Here is a 16033-nt window from a genome sequence, read left to right on the forward strand (position 1 = left end):
CCCATAGAAGAGATGAGAAAACATCCCCATTTGTTTCCTTTGCAGAAATAGGGGTTCTATGGGTGTGATAATCACATATATTATCAGATTATTTTATATATTAATTCCCCCTACCTTTTTTTTTTTAAATATTGGTTATTAAATAGGATTATTCTCTGGGAAGGAAGATACTGAAAAAAAATTCTGTATGTTCAATTTGCATTCAGACTCTATCAACTCTTTTGCTGGAGATGGATAGCATTTTTCTATCATAAATCCTTAGAAACTATCTAAGAAGAGCTAAGTCATTCACAGTTCGTCTTCCTACAATGTTGCTACAGTGATTCTGCTCACTTCACTTTGCTTTAATTCATGTAAATCTATCTAGGTTTTTCTGCAATCCATCCACTCATTTCAGATAGCACAACAGTATTTCATCACAATCATATACTGCAACTTGTTCAGCCAACTGATGGGCATCCCCTCAACTTTCAATTCTTTGCCATCACAAAAAAGAGCTGCTATGAATATTTTTGTGTATAAAAATATTTGTGTATAAAAGGTTTTTTTTTTTCCTTTTTAATCTCTTTGGGATATAGACCTAATAATAGTCAAAGGCTATGCAGTTTTTTAACTTTGGAGTATAGTGTCAAAAGCTGCTCTCCAGAACGGTGTATCATTTTACAACTCCACTAACAGTGCATTTATGACACAATTTTCACCAACCCCTCCAACATTTAATTTGCATTTCTCTTTTTTTTTTAAATAACTTTTTATTGATAGAACTCATGCCAGGGTAATTTTTTACAGCATTATCCCTTGCACTCACTTCTGTTCTGATTTTTCCCCTCCCTTTCTCCACCCCCTCCCCCGATGGCAAGCAGTCCTTTACATGTTAAATAGGTTACAGTATATCCTAGATACAATATATGTTTGCAGAACCGAACAGTTTTCTTGTTGCACAGGGAGAAATGAATTCAGAAGGTAGAAATAACCCGGGAAGAAAAACAAAAATGCAGATAGTTCACATTCGTTTCCCAGTGTTCCTTCTCTGGGTGTAGCTACTTCTGTCCATCATTTATCAATTGAAACTCAGTTAGGTCTCTTTATCAAAGAAATCCACTTCCATCAGAATACATCCTCAAACAGTATCGTTGTCGAAGTGTATAATGATCTCCTGGTTCTGCTCATTTCACTTAGCATCAGTTCATGGAAGTCTCGCCAGTCCTCTCTGTATTCATCCTGCTGGTCATTCCTTACAGAACAATAATATTCCATAACATTCATATACCACAATTTACCCAGCCATTCTCCAACTGATGGGCATCCATTCATTTTCCAGTTTTTAGCCACTACAAACAGAGCTGCCACAAACATTTTGGCACATACAGGTCCCTTTCCCTTCTTTAGTATCTCTTTGGGGTATAAGCCCAGAAGAAACACTGCTGGATCAAAGGGTATGCACAGTTTGATAACTTTTTGAGCAGAGTTCCAAACTGCTCTCCAGAATGGTTGATCATTTCACAACATCACCAACAATGTATCAGTGTGTCAGTTTTCCCACATCCCCTCCAACATTCATTATCTTTTTCTGTCATCTTAGCCAATCTGACAGGTGGGTAGTGGTATCTCAGAGTTGTCTTAATTTGCGTTTCTCTGATTAATAATGATTTGGAGCCTATTTTCATGTGTAATTTGCATTTCTCTAGTTTCATTTCTTTGTCTGAAAACTGCCTGTTTGTAAACTTTAGCTATCAATTTTTCTTTTTTTGGGGGGGGAGGGGCTTGTGTTCTTATAAATTTGATTCAGTTCTCTATATATTTGAGAAGTGAGGTCTTTATCATAGAAACTTGAGTTTATATATATTTATATACACACACACACATATACACAAGGTCTTTATCATAGAAACTTGTGTTTTTATACATTCTATGTATGTGTGTGCGTGTGTGACACGCGCGCACACACACACACACATTTCCTCCCCTCTCAGTTCTCTGCTTTCCTGCCTTCACTGGCTTTGTTTGTCTAATTCGCTGTAACTAAAACTGCCATGTTCCATCCCATGAAGCTCCCTCTCCCTTGTTTGACCATAAACACTCCCCTTGGCCACAGTTTTAACCGGTAGCTAGTTCGTGCTTCCTATAATTTGCCCGTATCACCTCTCACATAGAAATCACGCGCTCATTCTGCCCTTCTCTTGGAGTAGTATATCGCGTTGTTCTTACCTAGTTTCTGCCAAACTGCTTTTGAGTTTTCCCTGAATTTTTTATTTATTTATTTATTTTATTCATTCATTTATTTTTGTCAGGGAGTTTCGTCCCCAAAGCTTGGGTCTTCGATTTAAAAGCATCAGAATACTGTGGTCATTTGCCGTTATGTGCTATGTACACGATCTATTTCACTGATCCACCGCTCTATGCCTTTGCCAGTACCATAAAGTTATTGATAAAACACAGGGCAGCCGTATTTTGTAACGTTTAAATCTGCTGTCTCTTTTTCTTTTTCTCTTTCCTAAACAATTCTGCACTTGGGAAAGTTAACGAAAACGAGTTCTGGGACCCATAGGCTCCGGAGACTCGACATTCTCTGCAGACCGATTGCTTTGGCCTTGATGAATCGATGGTTCCCAGGGGCGGTTAGATTGCTCCTGCCTGATCCGTCACTGCCGCCGGGTTGGGACGAGAAGCGGGAGTTTTGACGGGCGGGAGGCTCGGCTCCTATCCCGTCCGCTGTCAGGCTCGCTGGGTCGGAGGAGGCCGCCATGTCCGAGGCCTACTTCCCGGTGGAGTCGGGGGCTCTGGGGCCCGAGGAGAACTTCCTATCTTTGGACGACATCCTGATGTCGCACGAGAAGTTGCCGGCCCGAACCGAGACGGTCCTGCCTCGCCTGGGAGCCTTCTTTTTGGAGCGAAACAGCAGCGGAGGCAGCGGCGGAGAAAGCGACCACGGCATCCCTGAGGTAACGCCCCCGACCCGCGTCCAGCAATGACTACAATTCCCAGCAGGTCGGAAGGCGCCGTGGAGGGGGCAGCTTCCTGGCTTTATACTGCTTGGAATGCTGGGAATTGTAGTCAGCGGAGGAGGAGCGTGCAAGAGGGAGCGTCGCGCGTGTTGTCTAAGTCTTGGTGGTGGGGAACGCGCGACTTTTATTGCTCATGCGTACAATCGCCTCCCGTCTCCGTTGTTTCCTGACCAACCGATTCCTGGCTACTCGTACTTCCTGGCGGCTCCCGGCGTAAATATTTTAAATGCGCCAGCTGGGTCCGGTTTTTTGTTATGATTAAGTCGTTTCAGCCCTGTCCGACCCCGTGACCCCCGTTTTTCTTGGCAGATACAGGAGGGGTTTGCCCTTTTTTTTGCGCTGATTTGACAGATGAGGAAACTGAGGCAGGCGGAGTGAGGTGACTTTGTGTGTGCCGGGCACGATACCTCCTGCTGGACCAGTCTCCAAACATGACATGTGTGAGGGAGGCTGAACCCCAGCTCCGTATTTTGGGGTCCCCGTCCTTCTCTAGCGAAGGTGGGGGTTTTGAACCCACATCTCAGCTCTCTTACTTGTCTGTCACAGTGAGTTTTCTTGGTCTCCCTGGCTGGATCATCGTGGGTATTTTTTCCATCTTGAAGATGGCAGCTGGATGGTGCAGCCCTCAACCCACCCTCAGGAACCAGAGTTCAAACCCAGCCTTGGTCGCCCTGGCCGCTTAAATGTGCTTTGGAACTATTTCTCTGTGTCTGTTTAGGATTGTTGTGTTGATTGCCCTTCCTTTTTAATATCCAGGACGTCACTATCAGCAGAACAAATAAGTAAAGACAAGCAAATCAAATCAAAATGTTTGTCTTGTGGGAAACCAGTTGCCTCCTTTCACCTGTCAGGAAGCGTGTTTCACCTTCAGGTGCTTCGCCATTCCCCAGTGACAGGAAAACCTACTTTTTCCCCAGTTCTTGACTATTAAAAAGAGTGCTGCTATCAATACAGATTCTCTTCTATTTCCCTCTGTCTTGGATTACCCGAGCGTATGCCTAAGAGCAGTGTCACCCTTGAGGATGTGCAGCGTGGCCTCCCTCAAGGGGCATGGTCCTACCCTGTCTGCTGCAGTTCCTTCTCCAACTTTAGCCAGGGTGTGGTCCAGCTTCTTCCCAGCGGGCAGGAGCTCTGCTTGGATTGCCTTGGAAAGCAGGATTTGGGCCCCGGAAGAGTTTCCCACTGGAAGGAAGCCCCACTAGTGAGCATCAGATTGAGGGCTGATCCCTCCCCATCCCTCCTCTCCCCTGATAAATTGTGCAGCCTGAAGGAAGGCAGTTAGCCTCTGCGCACCTCAGTTTGTAATGGGAGGAAGCCGAATTGGATGGGCTGTAAGGACTCGGCCAACTCTGTTACTGGGTAGGCGAAGAAGGCCCTTCCCAGCCCTGGGATTGTGCCTGACTGTTCCGGGCTCTGCAAACCACAGGCTATATTTCCGCTCCACTCTGTGCCTCGGTGCTCCTACAGAACTTGTATTCTAACGGGAGGGACAATGTGCAAAAAGTCATCCATGTAAGATGTAGACAGTGGGAATGGAGGGCACAAGCAAGAAAAGCAAAGTGGATGCGCAGTGTCTATTATCCAGACTATGCTCTTCAGTGAGATAAATATTCCAGGGAGTGGGTTATCAGTACTGTACCTTAGCCAGATACAGGAGTCTTTAGTGATAGTTTCATTTTAGTAAAGCTCAAAAGGATACTAAGTAGACTTTTGGGACTCTCTCCAGATGAACTAAATAAATCAGTGAGAAGGAGGAAGAAAATTGGTTTGTGTTTGGGAAATTTTTCAGTGCTTTTAATAATCCCAAATTTATCTCTGAAACCCAAACCCATATTTTAATGCTTTTGATGCTGTAGGACTGTATCTCAGAGGAATGGAGATTGTGGTTCCCCACGAGGGCAAGCAGAGCTGTGTGGTGGCTGCGGATAGATTGAGGCATCATTTTTTAAAGAAGAATAAAAGTAGAGGAAAACATGGGTTAATTATATCAACCAAAATTAACAATGTCCATCTGTTGATTGACAAATACATCTGGAGACATGAACACAGAAATATACAATCTGCTTTTTTAAAGGGCTTACATCCCATTAGGGGAATATAAGCAAGTACCAACAGAATAAATGCAAAATATAAAATAGACAGAAGATGGATAATATTGGAAGGCCCAGGCAGTCGTGGAGATCCAAGCTGGCTGTGGGAGTCGTCTACATAGAGATGAAAACCATGAGATTACTATGGGAAAGAGTGTAACAAGAGAAAAGAATGGGGCCCAGGACAGAACTGTAGATACACTCACAATAAGGGGATACACAAGCAAAGGAGACAGAAGAGGCAGATGCCCCAGCTGGGAGGAGGACTGAAAAAAAGCCATATCACATAGAAGATTGAGTGGTCACCTGGATCAGATCAGGCCAACAGAGCGAGGAGGAGAACTGGGAAGAAACCATTGGGAACTTGGGAAGGTCCATTGTGAGTTGAGTAATGAGTTGTAAATGGATGAGTGAATGAAAGCTGAAGGAGTAAAGGTATCTTTTTTTTTTTTTTAATTTGGGAAATGGAAGTGAGAGATAGAATCATGATAGCAAAGATTGTGTTTTGGTTTTTTATTTTTTAAAAAGATTCGGGTACATTTGGAAGCAGTAGGGAAGGACCCCAGCATCTATGGAGAGACTAAAGATTTCAAGAGGGGAGATAACTGAGGGAGCAGCTCCTGGAGAAGATAGAAGGGGATGTGGTCAAAAACGCATGTAAGATCACAAAAGATCTTAAGCCTCCTAGATGTGAATTGACCCTGATCTCATGTGAGGAAACCTGAAAGGAAGACCCCCTTTCCAGTGTTTTGGGTAGAAGGAATCCCTATGGTTGATTTGTGAAAAGCGGTGAACAAAGCTTGGCTCTCATTGTGTATTGCTGAAGGAAATGTCTGTGAATTCACATATCCTTTAAGGTTTAAGTACTAGCTGATATATAGTGTGCATTAATACAGTTATTTAATATAATATGAATAAATAAATTTAGTGTAAGAAATAAATACAAGCCAACTCTCTTTTGTAAATTTTTTTTAAGTGAGTGGGAAGTTGTACAATCAAACGGATGGAAGAAAAATACCAATACATGGAGCTTGTTGTCAGCTTTAGGAATAAACTGTCATTTTTATAGCATATCTGGTTTTTAACATTTACACTATTTATTAAACACAATTAGAAAGGTCTATAAGAACATTTCTATAAGCTCCAAAGATGGACTTATTTTGTAGATTTGATTTATGCTGAAATTTTCCTTTATCTTCAAGTTTTGTTTTTAGCCTTTTTCGATGTATTCATCAATTTTCTTTCTCCACTTTGTTAACTATATTATTAAAGACCCCACAGTCCACTTTTCAGAAAACGATTGCAGAATTCTCTGCTGTTGACAATCATTCAATGATAAATCATCTTAACTGATGGTTTGTTTCTCCTTCATGTTGTGTACTTTGGGGATTTGATTTGTCTGTTTCCAAATCTTTGCCTTTGTTTTCTTATCTAGGGCTCAAAATTGGAAATCCCTCTGTGGCTGGCAAGAGGACTTTATGACAACAAAAGACGGATCCTTTCTGTGGAGCTCCCCAAGATCTATAAAGAGGGCTGGAGGACGGTGTTCAGTGCTGACGCCAATGTGGTTGATCTCCATAAAATGGGCCCCCATTACTATGCCTTTGGCTCTCAGCTCCTGCATTTTGACAGTCCAGAGAATGCAGATGTGTCTCAGACTCTTTTACAGGCAAGTAACTGAGATGAAATCTTAAAGATTGGGCTTCTGCGGGGGCCTTTGCTTCACAGGTATGAGAAAGATGCAAGAATATTCAGAAAACAACTTAGCATCTTTATATTAAAAATGGTGAAGTTCCAAATCAGTCTGTCCATTCTGGCTCTTCCAAAAATCTTACTTCAGTGCTGCTGTGTTATTTGCTTACCAAGAGCTGGCAGGGAAAGCAGGAACCCACAGGAAGCCCCAGAACAGGGAAAGTCGGCAGCAGGTCACAGGTGCCTGTGTTAGGCCAAGCCTAGCAGTAGAAACGTGGTTTGTCCAAGGCCCTCGTTGGAAGGTATATGCTTCCTGTTTCCTTCTCCTTACTGTTTGCTAGGCAAATTAACATTCCCAGAATCTCACCATGTAACAAAGTATGATGTTTTGATCATTTTGAATAATTATTTTTAGTCCTTCATCAGTTATTTAACAAACCAACCTTTCCACTTGCTTCTTACAACTGAAGCAACCCAAAGCTTTTATTCCCTATTCTGACTTGGGATGAGCATTTGGTCAGACACACATTTGTTCCTGAGGACAGTGTTGACATCATCAGACAGACTGATGGATAAACAGGATGTTTTATTTGACAAGATGTTACCACATATAAATTGATCATGCTATTTTTATTGCTAATAGTAAATAAAAGTGACGTTAGATATTAATTCAGAAAACATTAATGCATTGAAATTGGAATGAAAATAATATAGCAGTGGGGAAAATTTAAGCTTATGAAATTGCTTAGAAATCAAGAAAATTCTGGTTTCTAGGTCTTTAAGAATAGGCTTCTTAATTTGATTTTTGTCCCAGTGAGTCTTTTCTCTTCATTGATTTTTTAAGTTTCTTTAGTTAAACTCTGATAGCCACCTGTCAGCAGGGATATATGACCATTACATAGGAGAAGAAAAAGAAACCCAGGGTTTTTATTTCTTTTTGAAAGTCCCCATCTATAAAGTCAGGGAATTGGACTAGGTGATAGTAAATCAATCACTTAACAAGCATTTATTAGGAGGCTACTAGGAGCCAGATACTAGGGACACAAAGACAGAAACAAACCACCCCTGCCCTGTAGAGGCTTCCCCTCTACCTTGGGAGATGTGAGCACATATGTAAGCTGAGGCAGCTGGGGTGCTATGGAGGAAGCCCCTGCAGAGTAGGAATCTGCCTCAGTCAGCTGTGAATGCTCGTGGGCCCCTCACTAAGTCTTAGCCCACAGCTTCCTTCTCTGCAAAACAGTGATGGTAAGAGTGGCTGCCCCATGGGATGGCTCTGTGGATCAAATGAGATCAAATATCAGGTACTTTGTGCACTTTCAAATACTCTAAACACCAGTTAGTGTTATTAACAGAATAAGTCCAGGTGGTTTAGAGAGGAGGCACCAGCATGGGGGGAGGGGCGGGGGGGATCAGAAATGACTTTGTAGCACTTGAGTTGAGTCTTGAAGAAGAAATAAGGCTGCAGTGAGGAGGAAATGCATTCTGGACTGGGGGAGTGGCCAGCGCAAGGCATAGGGATAGGGGTGGGGGTAGGGGAGAGATGGAGGGGGAGACATAGACAGAGACAGAGACAGAAAGGAGAGAGAAAGAGGGAGGAAGGGAGACGAGAGAGGGACAGACAGAAAAGGGAAAGAGTGTGTGTGTGTGTGTGTGTGTGTGTGTGTGTGTGTGTGTGTGTGTGTGTGGTCAGAAGACCTGAGCTGGGAAGGGGAAACAGGGAAGGTAGGTTGGAAGCAAGCAGAAGAATTTTCCTCTTAACTTTTGAGGTAATAGGAAGCCAGGGAAGTTTTTTGAGTAAAAAGAGCCGTGTGGGCAGATCTGCATTTAAGGACCACTGACCACTTTGACAACTTTTTTAAGGGATGTTGTCTATAGATTTCTGGGGATTCAAGAAGGGATTTTGGGGTGTCACTTAACTTGATTAGGAGAAGAAAAATGACATCTTTATTTTCACTAACCTCTAACATTTCTTTCAGTTATTTGGAAATGTTATCATGATAGGAAATCTGTAGTATGCTAAAAGGGTCCATGAAATACAAGAGATTAAGGACACCCAGAATGGGAGAGGAAAGATCAGAAACAAAGGGAAGTCATTGTAATAGTTCGGGTGACTGAAACAATGTGTTGGATTTGTGAATAGTAACAGATGTAAACATGCCACTATTTTGCAACTAATTATAGGAAGCAAGGGAATAAAGTGTGATCAGAGCACTGGGCTGGGTTCAGATTCCAGACACTTACCAGCTGTGTAATAGTTAGCTAATTATTATTATTTTTAACTAATAGTTAACATTTGTTTGCCTCAGTTTCCTCAACAGTAAAATGGGGATAAACAATAGCACTCACATTATAAGTTTGTTATGGGAATTGAACGAAATACTTTTTTGTAGAGTATGTAGCATAGGACCTAGCACAAGTAGGTACTATGTCCATGCTACCAAGGATTACTAATTGGATATGTGAAGTGAGACAGAGGGAAGAGTCTAGGATAATGCTGAAGTTGTAAACCTGGAAGACCAAAAAGCTGAGACAGAAATCAGGAAGTCCAAAAGATAAGGAGGCTTAGAAGGAAGAGAGCAAGCTCTGGTCATGTTGAGTCTGAGATGTCCGTGGATCATTGCATAGTGACATACCAATAGGCAGTTGGTGGGGGATGGAGGGATAAAAGACTTGGGGACCTGAAAGTCACCCAAGTAGAGATAGTAGCCAAGTCTTTGGAGGCTGAGGACAGAGAGCAGAGAAGATAGGAAGCCCCAGGCCTGGTGTTACATCCCACTGAGGGAGCCAGCAAAGCCGACTGAGAAGGGGGAGTCACAGAGGAAGGAGGAGACCCCGGAAGAGAGGGTGTATCTGGGAGGAGTGAGGGTCAGCAGGGCTACACACTATAGAGAGACCCAGAGAGAAGGAGACTGGGAAAGGAGCATCAAATTAAACAACCTAAGAGAGAGCAGCTCCAGTTAAGAGTCAGGAGCCATCTTCAAAAGCTTCCTTCTGACTCAGTGGTTTCCCCAACAAGGCAGCAGCAAAGGCTGAATCCAAAGTTTAAGTCTTACTCTCAGTCACAGAAATAAAATCCTCAACTAATTAGATCTCATATATTTCTAGTTGAAAATTTTCTGTTGGTGCCTCTTGGTCATCAGCCCAGAAATCTCTATGAAAGTAGATCTGAAATTGAGGTCATGTTCATTTTTTTTCCCTTTTATTTGGGTGGTTTAACATTCAGGGGGGAAATGGAAGTGGCTCTTTTCACAGTCTAGCTCAGCGATGACCGTGATTGTCTCCTCCCTTAGACATTTATCGGACGTTTTCGCCGCATCATGGACTCCTCTCAGAATGCCTACAACGAAGACACTTCCGGCTTGGTAGCCCGGCTGGATGAGCTGGAGCGGGGCTTGTTTCAGACAGGCCAGAAAGGGTTGAATGACTTTCAGTGCTGGGAGAAGGGTCAGGCTTCTCAGATCACAGCTTCTAGCCTGGTTCAGAATTACAAGAAGAGAAAATTCAACGACTTGGAAAGCTGAAAGCACAAAGGACACCGTGGCTACGGGGGACACTTAGATGATACTAAAGATGATTCCAGTGAGACTAACTGACCATGTACAGAGAAAAGTTTTTCCTCCATTTTATCAATTGTGTCTTGAAATCAATTCTGGATGGGGATTGTTCTGTTGGGGAAGGATGAGTTTTGGAAGAAGATGGCCCTTAGCCAGACAGTCCGTCCACAGTATGGAAATTATCTCTTGGCTATTTTGCAGCCCAGACTTAGTTATTCCAGGAGTTTACAGTAGCGTTCATGGATGTCTGCACAAAAAGCCTTCCAAGTAAGACTCTACTATCCCAAACTGCTGCTTACCTTAGAATTCTAAGCACTTGGGCCTAAGGCCTTGGAACACTTTCGAGTCCCCATGTCTAGGAACTGCTGAGTGAGCATAGGGACGCATCGTACCCATATTCAAAAAATCTCACCACTGTTGCCTGAAGGTAATTTTCTTCCACTCCTTATTTTATTAAAAAAAAAAAAAAGCCAAAACCACAAACATACAAGATCTCTTATTGCTTGATTATAATTTCTGTGAACATTCATTCTGAAAAGAGTAAGGGGAGAAACAGAGAAATGAGGTTTCCTTTTTTCAAATAATATTATTTTGAATGCTATAAGGAGGGATTTTTCAAACATGAATTCAGCTAAATGTAGTCCTCCTCAAGGGGAGGTACCCAGATCAGCTTCTTTGTAATCCAAGAGGGTTTTAGAGCATCCTCCTATTTATTCCATTCTCTCTCTAGAAAGATGTCACAGAGTCCTTTGAAATTGGCAAAACAGTTGTTAAAGGGCGTTTACCAGTCTTTATCACATCTGGGAATCAAGACATGTAAACTGGACAAAGTCTTGATGAAGAAGCTTAACACAACAAATGTTAAAGTGAGTGTATTTTTCTCCCTTCTCACACTCCCCCCAATAAACAGCTCTTCATGATTGCCTGTCACCCCAGATCATTTACTAGAAAACAGTCTGTTTTAAGCATAGAGAGAAACTCCCCCTAAAGAGACTGTCAGAAACAGCCCCCATATCTCCATGCACACTAGAGTGGTACTAGCACTAACTGATCTTTATTATCTAGATGAGGAATGATCTCAGGCTTTTCCAATTTGAAAAGAAAATTTGACCGTCCAGATTTTGAAATTCTGTGCTAAGTTACACTGTCAGAATCAAGTACTGTGGAAATGCCTTTGTCTTTTAGAGCCAAGTTGATCTTTTTATCAGTTTGATATTAGGGCTGAGTTACCTTGCCCCCATTCTTCTCAATTAGTCCTGAAGACTGTTTCCTAGCCACGGGGCTATTCAAGCTCAGAGGATCACGAGAGGATTTGGTCTTTTACTCTGTTGGACAATAACCCCAGTCCAGGCTCCTTTTCTGCACCTGCTTTTTGGTCTCTTAGTATTCAGATGTCGGCAGAACACAGAATTGTTTGTTATAATGAGAAAGGAACTCTGCTAATGGGGCTGAAGTTGGATGTTGTTGCCTTGCAAGCTAGGATGGGAATTTCCATAGCATACCATCCCCAGAGCAAGCAATCCTCACAACCACTTGGTATTTAGCATTAATTTCTGCATTGCTACAATTTTTTTCACTATTCAGTTTTTTTTTAATTGTATGAGGGTTCTATCCCTGGAAAGGGTATCCAAGAGACAAATTTTCTTTTTTTCTTTTTTCTTTTGTTGAGGCATTTGGGGTTAAGTGACTTGCCTAGGGTCACACAGCTAGGAAGTATTACGTGTCTGAAGTCAGATATGAGACCAGACTTCAAGACTGGTGCTCTATCTAGCTGTACCATCTAGCTGCCCTGAGACAAATTTTCAAAAGGAGTCATTCAGTTGACTTAAATTCCAAATTGCTACTGACATGAAGAAGGGAACTGAATCTTTTTTTTAAGTTAAATACTGTGGTCACAGGAACTCAAACATAACTGCTCCATAAAATATGTGCGCCCTGTCAGACCATGGCACCCAGTTGGAGTGGCGGCCTGGGGGTGAGGTTGTAGTGACAGTGTACAGTGAGGTATTTTATCTATGGGTGAGATGGCACAGGAGAACATTGGTTTTTTCACTGTCTCTATGGTAAATTGGTACCTTCTGCCTATTGAAATCTAATAGACTTTGTAAACAGATTCTAATTTATGGAGGCAAGGATGTACCTGAAGGTTTTCTAGTTTACTATAAGGAGAAATGATGGCGTTAGAGTGGGAATTGAGGTTTCTGTGATGCCATTAACTTGAGAGTTCCCTCTTTGCCCACCATTCAGTGTGACTCTCTAAAGAGAGTTCTCCCAAAAGTTAGCTCCAGGGTGACCATTCAACAGGCTGGATATCTTGGGCTCCTCTCAGCACATCATAGAGGATACCATTAATCCCCCTGCTCCTGCTGCAGGATCAGCTTGTCTGTTCTTCCTGTCAGAGGGGTGGATGTTGGGAAATTACTCAGTGCCTGGCTCATAGTCAGCACTTTATCAGTTTTGGTTCCCTCCCTGCCTGAGGATTCCTTGGTGATTGGCTATTATACTTGCTTATAGCCTTTCCACCACCTTCTGGTTGATGCTCATCTTTCTATCTGCAGCCAGTTATGAACATTTGTTGGCTATGATGACATTAACTGTAACAACAACAACAACAACAACAACAACAAAAAACCTGAAGTTTTCTGATTTGGGAAATGACAATTTCTGGAAGTGGAATATTTTGACCTAAAGTTTGAAGTCAATGCAGTCACCACACAGAACATCATAATGATGGTTTAGTCTACAATAATCATTTGACTAATAGAGTTAGGCTCAGACTTTTCACATGGACAGTAGTTCAATTTAAAGCAATCGATGAAATGATTAAGGTTGTAAACTAAGGGTTTCAAAAAATGGGCTATTTGTTGTTAGCTCCTGCTTTTTCTTCCTCATTAATGCAAACAGCTTCTCTGTAGGGAATTAAAAAGGTGGAATATGCTGGAGAGAAAGTCAATAGAACTTTAGTCACCCTAAGGTATTGGTAGTGAATGATTAATCAAAGTGAGACACCTGTTCTTTTCTCCAATCTTATTTAAATCTTTTTGTTGGTTTTTCCACTGTTTTGCTTTTCTGCCTAGTAACTGTGGGAGGCTCCATATATTTAAAAAAAAAAAAATTCCACCAACAGTCTGTAAACAAAGCCAAAAAGAGTCTTCCTTTTATAAAATACATATGTTTCTGTTTGCAATTTCTCCTTAGTTTCTGTGTGTTATCCTGTTGCCTCAGTCTGTCCTCTGGGGAGAACACCTACGAGCAAAGTTATGGCTTTGGTACAATCTGGAAGGCAGGGGTATCTTTTCCTTTTCAACCATTCTGAGATCAGCCCTAATGCAGGGAAAATAAATTTAAGCTTTAAGAAAATAAATAAAGCCTCCAATTTTACAACACTTTTCTTGTAAAACTTTACCCTCAGGAGATCTTAGTCCCACTCCATAAAATTACAATGGCCAAATTTAGATTACAAATCGATAGCATGAAAAGGTGATTTGGAAGGATGAAATTCGGTGGGATGGAGGAAATAGGGGTCATGACCATTAATGTCAGTTATAGTTATCCACGGGAGCAAAAGGCCAGTGAGCTTATCAAGGAAGTGAAGATTGGTTATGTTTAATTTGGAGTTTTATCCACTTGTCCAGCTGATGGATACCAGAGCTGCAACTCAAAAGAGGGCACTTGAATTTCATTTAAAACCTTGAGCAGCATTTCATTTTGATAACAGTGATTTGTGGTCGCATTCTCCTCCTCCCTTCTGGCAAATGGTAGTGATTTTTTCTTGTATCTAAAAGAGTTTGAAAATGAACATGTCTTCCAGTCACCAACATTATTAACAAGTGTTATTAGTATAGTCTGAAAATAGTGCCTGTCTCTGGCTGCTGTCTCAGATTCCATAGAGGGCACACCAAGAAACAAGGGAGGCTTTTTATACATGTGGCACCCAGAACAGCTTAACCCATAGCAACCCGGAAGCTGAAGGACCTGGATGGCATTATTCCCTGTCCCCCAGATGCCTCATTACTTCAGGAGTCTGAAGAGTGAGCTCTGAGCCCGAGGAGGCGAAGGTGGGCATTTCCCCAGCTTCTCTGTTCTGAGCCTGGATGCCAAGGGCTCTGAGATGAAGGAGGGAAGGGCTGGTTAGGCCAAATGAACAAAGGAATCGCAGCTAGAGAGTCAGCGTCACAAGTATTGCCAAATACATAAAAGAGGAGAGATGAAAACATTGGTTCCCAGCCAATGATGCTATCTTCATGTTACCCAGAGCCCCTGGCAGGCGATTATCTCTGGAGTTCAGAAACTGAGCCTTTTGTTTTTTAACTCTTAAAGGACCACTACTGTCTTTTTCCACACTGAATTTTTTTATTTCTCTGTCAAGGAAAACTTAACACATAATAAGAACTCAAAGACTCTCAGAGGCTAGTGTGATTGGCAAGGGAAGAAAATATTTTCTTTGGCTTTTAGCCTACAGTCTCTTATGTTGGCTTAATTTTTCTGTTGGTTTCACCTCCAAGGTGATCGGTCTCAAATCTATCTCCCTGATTTAGCCAGGGAGGAGAGGGAGAGTTGAGCCGGCTCTCAATCTGACATCCTGCATACATATGTGTTCAGTGACATGAAAATATATTCTTGATGGAGCTCTTTCTATTTTAACAGTACATAATGAGAGAATCAGTAAAAGAGAAAAGCACTTAGAGAATTATTTAGGATATTTTAGTGATATCCTTTATAAAAAGGTCATGGCCATGGAGATCACTGCTTTTCTCCTGCCCTTGATTTCACTGAGCTAATTTCTTTTTCTTTTTTTTTTTTTGCATTGATGCTTTTGTTTTTAATATCACAGTCATTTTCAGATATGCTCCTCCCTGCCCCAGCCATGAACCTTCCTCTGCAGAATGCAGTTAAACAACAAAATGACCCAATCTGACATGAGCTAATTTCTTTGAAGGAAAATCCTGTGTATCATTTTTTTTTCTTTAAATGAATGAACTTTTAAATATTGCCAGGGGGCTATGGAGCTCTGCTACTACTTCTGCCACAGCTAAAGGGAAGAAGCTCAACCAAAATGCTGTACTTTGTCATCACAAATGTAGCTGAGAGAAAAACAGGCAATTGAGCTTTAAGAGTTAATGATCAATATATGACTTCATTGTCACTTCAAACCCATTTCCTTCCTCAAGGGAAGTTCTGTGCATAGACCATTATCACCTGTGTACTAAAACCTTGTGTACAAGGAAGAAAACACACACACACACTTTAGTATTACAAAGTATCCTAGAAGATGAGGGAAAGGGAAAGATGTATTTTTGGGCTTCCCTCATCACTAATGGTTAACACCACAAAGTTATCTGGCGACAGGCTTTCAGGGATTTCTTTGTTTAGTGATTCTGTGTTTTCTTCTCAAACTTCAAATGGATCTGTGCATGAGGGGAGAACTAACACCCTTTCCCAATATCCTGCAGCCCTTCTGGTTGATTAGAATGAGCTGCCACCGTGGCTGCTGAGACAAGGCCTTAGTGGGTCACACAAAATCTATCACACAAGATCTAGGCTGTTTTGTTGGTTGTCATTTCCAAGCCATATTTCTGTTGTGTTGGGGAACAAAAGGAATTAAACCTTAAAGATTTCATCACATCATTTTTGTTCCTATCTTATGCAGATGATTACAGGTAATTGGCCAGAATGATAAATGTATGCACAA

General features: G+C 41.8%; 1 protein-coding gene across 1 annotated transcript; it reads left to right on the forward strand.

The window, feature by feature from the left end:
* Nucleotides 1-847: 847 nt before the first annotated feature.
* Nucleotides 848-10831, forward strand: GINS3 (GINS complex subunit 3). The gene is made up of 3 exons (XM_051974577.1): nucleotides 848-2942; nucleotides 6531-6764; nucleotides 10078-10831. Exons 1-3 carry the CDS (start codon nucleotides 2745-2747, stop codon nucleotides 10306-10308), a joined length of 663 nt encoding a protein of 220 aa, XP_051830537.1. The 5' UTR covers nucleotides 848-2744; the 3' UTR covers nucleotides 10309-10831.
* Nucleotides 10832-16033: the final 5202 nt, after the last annotated feature.

Source organism: Antechinus flavipes, chromosome 2 (assembly GCF_016432865.1).
Source record: "Antechinus flavipes isolate AdamAnt ecotype Samford, QLD, Australia chromosome 2, AdamAnt_v2, whole genome shotgun sequence".
Lineage (NCBI taxonomy): Eukaryota > Metazoa > Chordata > Mammalia > Dasyuromorphia > Dasyuridae > Antechinus > Antechinus flavipes.

What these genes read in the sequence shown, in the direction of transcription:
- GINS3 (XM_051974577.1), top strand. Translation starts at nt 2,745, where the DNA reads ATGTCCGAGGCCTACTTCCCGGTGGAGTCGGGGGCTCTGGGGCCCGAG. An exon ending in GCGACCACGGCATCCCTGAG is followed by an intron (nt 2,943 to 6,530) that starts GTAACGCCCCCG and finishes TTTCTTATCTAG; the next exon opens with GGCTCAAAATTGGAAATCCC. An exon ending in TGTCTCAGACTCTTTTACAG is followed by an intron (nt 6,765 to 10,077) that starts GCAAGTAACTGA and finishes CTCCTCCCTTAG; the next exon opens with ACATTTATCGGACGTTTTCG.